The 8,689-nt window shown below is 46.2% G+C and overlaps 1 protein-coding gene across 4 annotated transcripts in view; it reads left to right on the top strand.

Annotated features, from left to right (window-relative positions):
- The window catches only part of mtss1 (MTSS I-BAR domain containing 1), a 40,424-nt gene extending 32,405 nt beyond the window's left edge, over nt 1-8,019 (top strand). The window contains exons 7-15 of one of the 4 annotated variants that reach the window (XM_019879401.1): nt 1,213-1,370; nt 1,531-1,638; nt 2,035-2,132; nt 2,218-2,293; nt 2,860-3,039; nt 4,254-4,382; nt 4,652-4,802; nt 4,930-4,956; nt 5,736-8,019. In XM_019879401.1, coding sequence (XP_019734960.1) covers nt 1,213-1,370; nt 1,531-1,638; nt 2,035-2,132; nt 2,218-2,293; nt 2,860-3,039; nt 4,254-4,382; nt 4,652-4,802; nt 4,930-4,956; nt 5,736-6,691 — 1,883 coding nt within the window. In that variant the 3' untranslated portion in view covers nt 6,692-8,019. The remainder of the gene's footprint in view (nt 1-1,212; nt 1,371-1,530; nt 1,639-2,034; nt 2,133-2,217; nt 2,294-2,859; nt 3,040-4,253; nt 4,383-4,651; nt 4,803-4,929; nt 4,957-5,735) is intronic. The other 3 variants (XM_019879402.1, XM_019879403.1, XM_019879404.1) reach the window with 3 other exon arrangements.
- The last annotated feature ends 670 nt before the right edge of the window (nt 8,020-8,689 follow it).

Genomic DNA, 8,689 nt, shown 5'->3' on the forward strand with positions numbered 1-8,689 from the left:
TGTGTGTGTGTGTGTGTGTGTGTGTGTGTGTGTGTGTGTGTGTGTGTGTGTGTGTGTGTGTGTGTGTGTGGAATGCAGACAGACTGGTTTTTACGTGCAAAGAAAGTGCTTCACACGAGCCCTAGCAAACATCGCCCTTTTTTTGCCAACTGTTGCTTTCTCTCAACAAGCGCCGGAGGCCCTTTACATTCGCTTGAAGGGCTTTTGTTTTAACCATGGAGAAAGGAAACCTATGTGTACGTCACTAATTCAAATGGCTGTATATTGCGGAATATAGACTAATGATGGCCACACAAACTATTGGCACTTTGGGCACAGTTTGGACATTTTCACTTCGGTGTGTGCTCACTTTGGTTGCTAGCAGTTGAGACATTGATTGACTGCGTGTGGAGTTATTTTGAGTGGACAGAAAATGTACACTGTTATTCAAGCTCTATACTGACTATGTGTGATTGTAGCAAAGTCGTCATGTTTCCTCTCGTTCATATCGTCGTGTTGCGGTCGTTGAGTCACAGCCGCACGTTGTGCGTGCGTGCGTGCGTGCGTGCGTGCGTGTTAGCCGCGCTGCGACACTGAGCTTCTGTTGGCTCTGTGAAAGCGATCCCACTGACCCCACGGTGCTCCCACCCGTAGACGCCGTTGAACAAAATTGTCTGCTGTTTTTATGTGCCTGTGTGTGTGTGTGTGTGTGTGTGTGTGTGTGTGTGTGTGTGTGTGTGTGTGTGTGTGTGTGTGTGTGTGTGTGTGTGTGTGTGTGTGTGTGTGAGAACGTTTACGTGAGGTCGATTTGGTTATGAATTTGTTGGAATGGCTGACGAATGTTGTATCGTCGTACATAATAAAATGAGAGGAAGCAACTTTGCTTCAAGTCCTCTCGAAAGTCGCCCCGACTCCTATTTTACACCCTCTGATTCTCTAACTGGGGTGCTTTCGAAGCTCTGATTGGATCGTGACCTATTACCACATAAACCGGACATCCCTGCAGTCGTCACAACGAATATTGAAGGAGAATGTCAGTCAAGTACGCATATGTGAGAAACAGCTTTGAGGCAGTCCGTTTGCTGATGTGCTCTGTGTGAAATCGTAGTCACTACTGCCCCCTGCCGACAGCAACTGTCTTGTCATTTTTCCCTGTGTGAGCACATACATCTGCCCGAAACAGTTAGCGACATTAACGCCGCGCCGCTCCGTCCTGTGCGTCTTGTGTGTTAGGGAAGGACGCAGTGCGCGGCCAGCTGGACAGCGCGCTGCAGGACGTCAACGTGCGCTACGCCGTCCTGGAGGAGACGGAGAAGAGGGCCGTGTGCCGGGCACTCATCGAGGAGAGAGCGCGCTACTGCACCTTTGTCACAATGCTGAAGCCGGTGCTGGTCAGTCTGTGTGTGTGTGTGTGTGTGTGTGTGTGTGTGTGTGTGTGTGTGCGCGTGTGCGTGTGAGCGCGCGTGCGTGTGAGCGCGCGTGCGTGCGCGTTTGTGCGCCACCGCTAATAGAAGCAGTCCATGTGTTGATGGTGCCCCATGTACTGCTTAGGACCATGAGATCAACATGCTGGGTGAGGTGACGCACCTGCAGACCATCCTGGAGGATCTCACCACGATGACAGCCGAGCCCAACAAACTGCCACCAGCCAGCGAGCAGGTACGCTTCCACGACCACCTTCCCGCTGGCTCCTTTTTTTTTTTCTCTGGACGCTTTTACACTGCAGGTCCCAATGACCAATTCCAGTGAATGGTGGACCCCCGCATATGCGTGGTTTGGCATTTGCTGATTGCTATATTTTTGCAATTTGTGGTCCTTGGAACCTACCCGCCGTTATTTGCTTACAAACTAGTTCTGGGGCTCAAGGTAAAGCAATAATAAGCATATCACTTTGGCGCCATCTGGTGGAATGTTTAAATTGTTGTTAGTGATCGATTCACAGCAGCTTTTTTTTAAATACATTTGTGTGTGCAATAAGGATCGGAGATGGTTCCACATTTGGTAGAGACCTGATTCTGATCTGAGATTGTTTTTCTTTTTTTTTCCCCACCGCAGGTGATCTTGGACCTAAAAGGTTCTGACTTCAGTTACACCTACCAGACACCGCCAGCCTCACCCAGCAACACGCTGTCCAGGAAAGGCAGCGTCAGCAGGTAAGATGCGCTCAAACTGAACTTCATTTTTACGCACATTTCAGTTTTTAACACTCACGACTCTTTTCTCTTTCCTTTTCATAAGCTACCAGTCTGGGTCAGTGCGGCACGTCCCTTCCTTGGACTCTATCAGCTGTGCTGTGGATGGCGTGCACATCCAGGTGAGCATCGACTCTCTACTCGGTGTATTGTGAATGCATATTTCCTCAAATGAAGTCGACACGACCAAAAGTTAATGAACAAAGGCATTTAAAAAAAAAAGGGGCAGCCGGAGTACTTTCTATTCTTTTGAACATGTACCGTGGGACTAATGTCATTTGCATGTCAAAACATTTTATTGTGTGTATCTATGTTATAATGTGCCAGGCTGACACTGTCCTGCAGGCGATGTTTTAAGAGGACGATGTTTTGGGAATGAGAATTTCGACTGTGGGCTCTGCTGCTCAAGTCCCTTTTCTAAGGCTTCATTAGGTTGCGAAAATATTCAATGAGCGCACCCTGGTGAGTCATGGCAAGAAAAGAAAATGCAGCAAAAATTGCTGATGTGGACCATTGGGGTTTTTTTTTTTTTTTTTTTTTAATATCTATTTAAGTTGAAGTGCACCTCAATTCCAATTGTGGAGAACTCAGGACAATCCACTGCTTGTTCAATAGCACACAGTCCGACGTTTGGCTAACTGCCCGTGAATTGCCCAAAAAAGGACACGCCGCTTCTCCATGTGTGTAGCAGCGCTCCTCCCAGTACCTTCTGATCGGCTGCGACGAAAGCGGCCGCTCCCTCAGCGAAGGGAGCGCCCCCTCTCGCCCGGGTGGCCGACAGGGCAGCCGCGGTCGCTACGGTTACGCAGCCGGTCCCGGCCATCGCCTCGCGCCGGGCCGCCGGGTCAGCCGCCGGGATATGACCACCGTGAGCCGCACTAAATTCCTCCTTTTTTTTTTGTCGTTTGGTGCATTGTGGTAGTTGTCCGCCTCATCGCATCTCCCTCCTTCTGTGTATAGTTGTTGACGTCTGTGATTCATTTGTTCTTTTCATTTTCAGTTGGTACTCGAAAATGAAAAAGTGACAGATTTTTAAAAAATTAATTATTGTCTAGTACTGTCAGACAAAAAAATTGAAAATTGGTTTTTACGTGTCAGTTCAAAGTGAAAATACGGAATGGATCAACAAGCCACATTGATATGAATATTTTTGCTTTGAATTACAAGTTGAATTTGTTCAGTGACTAACTCATAACTCAAAAAGGGGGGCAATGGAATGCAAACGGACGAATAAGAGTTTCACAACTGACACAACTTGGTAAGCTACAATCGGAGTAATAATATGTAGTTGTGAGGATTGTCATCTTGTCTGTCTACATGTTACTTCACCGTTTGTGTTCAAATATCCATTGCTTAAATATTATATTTAAACAATGTACTATTAAGCAGGAAATGTTATTAGTGGATGAAGTAATGGGCCGCTGGATTTTATTGACCTTTATCAGCTCTTTACATATCACTTTTTTTTTCTTATATTAACAACGTAAGACAAAGATGATGACATTCAAACACGTTGGAAAAAATGAGCAAATTTTCTCTGGGTTATAAGCTTAAACGATTATCAAATTGTAAAAAGGTCCTCTCTTCTGCCAGTTCTTCATAACTTGTTCTTGTAAGACTTTCAACAAGGTGTACAAATCTAAGTGTTACGGTGCCCAAAAACAATTCAATTTTTCATTGAGTTTTTTTTTTTTTTTTTTAAACACAGGTTAACCCTATCGATGAAATATTAAAATTAAATTCACTTCTATGGACTGTTTTTCCATGAAATATTTTTTTATCTGAGCCAAACATTGAAAAATGGCATTTCCTGAATTTGTATTACATTAAAAACAACAACAACGGATGACCAAATTTGTGACTTTTTCATTTTGGGATTTTTCATGTTCAAATTGAAGTTGAAAGCCACCCGGATTCCACGCCAGCATTTGCCACATCGGGACGCATGGAAACCATCGCCACTTTGCCATCATTTTGCCTTTAATTCCCTTGCCACATTTTGCATACTTGTTGTGTTCCGTCATCGCTTTGTCGCCCTCGGCAGCGGCTCATTCAACTAAAGTTTGTGCGTTTGTGTGACAGGATGCAATGGGCTCCACCAATCAGCTGGCTTCTGCGAGCATGGGCGGTGAGAACGGCCTCCTGGCGCCCCCGCCCAGCGCCTACCCGCAGCATGGCGAGAGGGTCCGTGCCATGTCTGCTTCTGGAAAGGTAGTTCACACACACACACACACACACACACGGCAGCTGTGCCTCATCTCAATGCACAGGCGAGACATTAAAGTCGAGTCATGTGACTCACGACTTGCAACCATGCCCAATTCCGTGTGACATCATCTCGAAAGAAATTTGCTTATCGAGCCTGCGAATGATTAGCCAGGCGTACGTGTGAATAAGAGCACCAAAAAAAAAAAAAAAATTAATAATAATAATAATAATAATAACCTGGATGTTAATGTTGGTCTCTCGTTGCCCGTCAGTCGTGTTCGGCCCGGGATCAGCTGGCCTTGACTCTTGGCGCGCTGACGGCGGACGCGTCGCGCAGCAGCCGCGACTCGCTGCACTGCTCCAGCGGCTACAGCACGCAGACCACCACGCCGTCCTGCTCCGAGGACACCATCCACACCCACGGTAAGGGCCGCGCGCGTGTGCGCGCACGTGCGCTCTTTTCCGCCGGTCTTCAGCGTTTCTGTCTGTCCGTCATCTCGGTTTTATGTTGTTTCCCTGCTTAAAAAAACAAAACTTCCTTGTCTTCCAGCTGTAAAGAGAGAGCCTCTCCTCTATGGTAGGTCTCTGGCTGCCTCTCTGTTTTCCTTTTCCCTTCACGTCATCCTGCTCGCATTCTCTCCTCACCTTCAGTTCAAATAGCTGAATTTCAAGCTTGTGTCTCGATTGATTTGCATCTCACACCACGTTTGCCTGTCGAAATGAATGGAAATGCCGCAAATCCATTTCAGGCACTGAAAAACCACAGCAAATTTGAATGATTTTTTTTTTTTAAAGCAAATGTAAAAAAATATATATATTACACATTTTCATACAATGCGCTCAGTGTACGTGCTGTCGAATTCGTGTGTCAGCTGTGAGCCATTAAGAGGCAGAGCCGAGTGAATGACGTCAGGAGTTGGTCAGCTTGGCTGAATGTGCGAGCATTTGTTTTAAGAGTTGCGGCCAACGGCGGCTCCTTGCGAGTGTTCTCATTTTCCCTTTGCGTGTTTGACTGTTTGCAGCAGCCACCGTTGCTTTCCTTGCCCACGTGACAGAGCGCCGCAGTAAATGATTTATTCCTTTTTTTTTTTTTCTTTGCCTTTTGCTCAAGGTGGGTGGCTCTGTTTGTTTTGGAAAGCTGCTAATTGACTTTTTTTTTTCTTTTTCTCTGACGTTTACAGGTAAAACAACAGTATGTGTTGAGTCAAGTTTTGAAAGCGTGTACATGTTATCAAACAAATTTCAAAGGTAGCTCAATTTGTTGCCGGGTGTTTTATGGATAGTCTTGAAAAGTTGCAAAATCTAGCAACCAAAGTGCACCGACGTCACTCGCATTTGTTTGCTCTCCTTCTCCAGTCGACTACGAGTCGATTTCCCTCCACGGGGATAGCGACTCCATCTCCCTGCACCACCTGTCACACGGCGGCGTCAGCCAGTCGGACTTCGACAAGTCCTCCACCATCCCGAGGAACTCGGACCTGGGCCTCCAGTACCGGAAGTTCGCCCAGTCCAAGCGTCCCGCCTCCACCGTCAGCCTGCTGGCCGAGACGGAGCTGACGGGCGGCTCGCACACGGCCACCATCCGGCGCAAGCCGTCCACCAAGCCGGTGTACCGCCGGGGCACCATCAGCGGGGGGGTTCCCATCCCGATCTGCACGCCGCAGGTCCCCATGGGGCCGACGACCCCGGGGAGCGACGAGAATGTGTTCATCGCGACATCCGGAGGAGGCTTAGGTTACAACAAACTCTTTACTTCCACGCAGAGCCTCAGCGCCCTGCCGCCATCCTCCTCTTCCTCGTACTCGCCGTACTACCAGCTGGTGCCCGGTCAGATGCCCATCCCGGTGCCCGTACCCACCGTTCCACCAGAGGGCGGCATTGCCAAGCACCAGCAACTACAACAACTCAACCACCAGGTGCAAATGCAGCAGTTTCACCACGAGCGGCAGCTTCAGAAGCAGAACCAGCCCCAGGTTCACAGTCAGATTCAGATCCAGAACCAGATCCAACCGCTGACGCAGACCCAGCTCCAGGCCCATCCCCAGTTCCAAAACCAGCAGCAGCAGCAGCAGAAGCTCTTCCACCAGCAGAGGGCCCAGTTTCAGGCTCCCCACGCCCAGCGAGAGGACTCCATCCTGGGCTTCACGACTCATGGGCAGCCCCCTCCGCCCTCCATCCTGGACCAAGACAGCCTGATGCAAGAGAGGGGGGACAGGGACATGCTGAACCTTATAAGGGGCGTGAAACTCAAAAGGACCCTGACCAATGATCGCTCAGCACCCCTGCTGCCCCTGCCGGCCAATCACAATTGAGATGCTGGTGGCCTTTCATTTGCTTTGGTGCTGTGCGCATTAGTTTTTGTTTTTTTTCCGTTTGACTGAGCGGTTCGCATTTTGGACCGTGACTTATGAAGCTTGTTAGTTAGTCAGTTAGACAGCAGGTGGAAAAGTCACAGTAAATTTCCACAAGGACTTAAGATGGGGAATTGAGCTCTCCTTGCTCACAAGCGAGGGCATCGCAGTACCTTAAATTTTTATTTTTATTTTTTTTGTCAGCGTTAGTAACTCTTAGTTTGGCTTGCATCACAAAAAAAACCCTGAAAAACAAAAAAAAAGCTTTACGTTCCAAATGAAGAGCCAACCACAAATTTGTAATATTTCCTGCGTCATTTCTTTGAATCCCCTTAAATTCGAGGAAAGTCCAACTTAATACAAATCCTGGAATTTCACAACTCCCTTGGTGAGGAGTCACTTCCTGCTTCCAGGAAGTTTGTCTGGCCTGGCTGTGCTTCATGCGCTTCCCCCACCTCACACTCCCGACCGGATGGGGTTTCTCTGATAACCTTGACGCATGGCGTTGAGGCCTAATATTGTTCTTTTTTTTTTTGACTGGAATTCATTGTTGACTGAACCTAATTACTGCGAATACGTTGGTAGAAATGGAGCTGAGTTAGCAGTTTTAGGAGTTGAGCTGCTGTTTATTTTTTCTTGAGCGTAGTTTTAATTGGTGACGTCATAGCGGGGCTATGAGGAGAGCAAGCTCAAAAATGTTCCCGATGTTTTTTTTTGTTTTTTTTTTTTTTGGCCACACAATGGCGCTCCTAGTTTTCAGGATCTAGTTCACAGTTAGCGAAGCTTTTATTCAGTTCATAGTCCAATGATTCTATACTTTAAAAAAAAAAAATTATGTGCTGGATTGAATACTCTGTTGCATTGTTTTTTTTTTTGTTTTTTTTTTTTATGAAAAAGTAAAATGTCATGCTTTTATTTGTGCCTCCTTTATGCTGTGCAGGTTTAGCTGACTGATTTCAAAGACCGAGTCTTTATTGGACGTTGTTTCCTGGCTGGGCCGCTAGAGTTTATCGTCGCCTTGGTTACAGCCCAGCCTGCTTCCTCTCTCTTGCTGTCTGGTTGTACATATTCTTCTTTAAATATCCGTACATACAGATTGTATTTTTCTGCATCGGCCCTATCGGGAATGATGCCGAGGTCTTATTTTTGTAGATGTTCTTTAAAGCATGTCGGAATATCCTGGCAAGAACACCAACCAACAGAAATGTACTTTGATTTTTTTGTTTTTCTTCCAATGCTGTCACGCGTGTCATCGCCATCATCATAATTATATTGACAGTGCTCTTCAACTGCTTGTCGTCTCGTTTCATACTTTTTTGAGGTGTTGGCTTGTCACGATTTGTATGATTGTGTTTGCACTTATTGCGCACGACAAGGATGGTCTACAAATAATCGAGCAATCGTGATCCAGGAGAGATGAAACGGGAAATAATCGGGGCAAAAATGGAGCCCGCCGCTTGTTTGCTGGCCGAAGAATTGCAACTTGAGGTCAGCTGAAGTAGTACAGCTGGGGAAAGAGGAGTTCAGAACATTCGGATATCGGGTTAACCTAAGAATAGGAAAAATCCAGTATAATTTGTGGCCAGACGTTCAGAGCATTAAGTGAGAGATACTTTACCTCTCATCCCCCCAAAAAAATTGCAATGAAAAAAAAAATTAATGAACGGTTGAATTGTGAAAAAAATCTAGATTCTTGTTGACTTTATTTGAACTGCACTTAAACAACCACAGTTTAACCAAAATGCAAATCCAACAACCGCTTTAAAACAACAGTTATTTTCTTTTTAATCATAAAATGTTCTCTTAATAAAACAGAATGGCTGACTTTTTTTCTCCCGAATGAATAAATTTTCCAATATTAAAAAAAAAAAAAAAATTGCAAAAGTCCTCAGTGTTGACAATATTGTCGTGTATATTGACGTCTTTATGGAGATTCCGATTGATAATTAAACATGGAGC

Source organism: Hippocampus comes, unplaced genomic scaffold (genome assembly GCF_001891065.2).
Source record: "Hippocampus comes isolate QL1 unplaced genomic scaffold, H_comes_QL1_v1.1 scaffold44, whole genome shotgun sequence".
Taxonomy (NCBI): domain Eukaryota; kingdom Metazoa; phylum Chordata; class Actinopteri; order Syngnathiformes; family Syngnathidae; genus Hippocampus; species Hippocampus comes.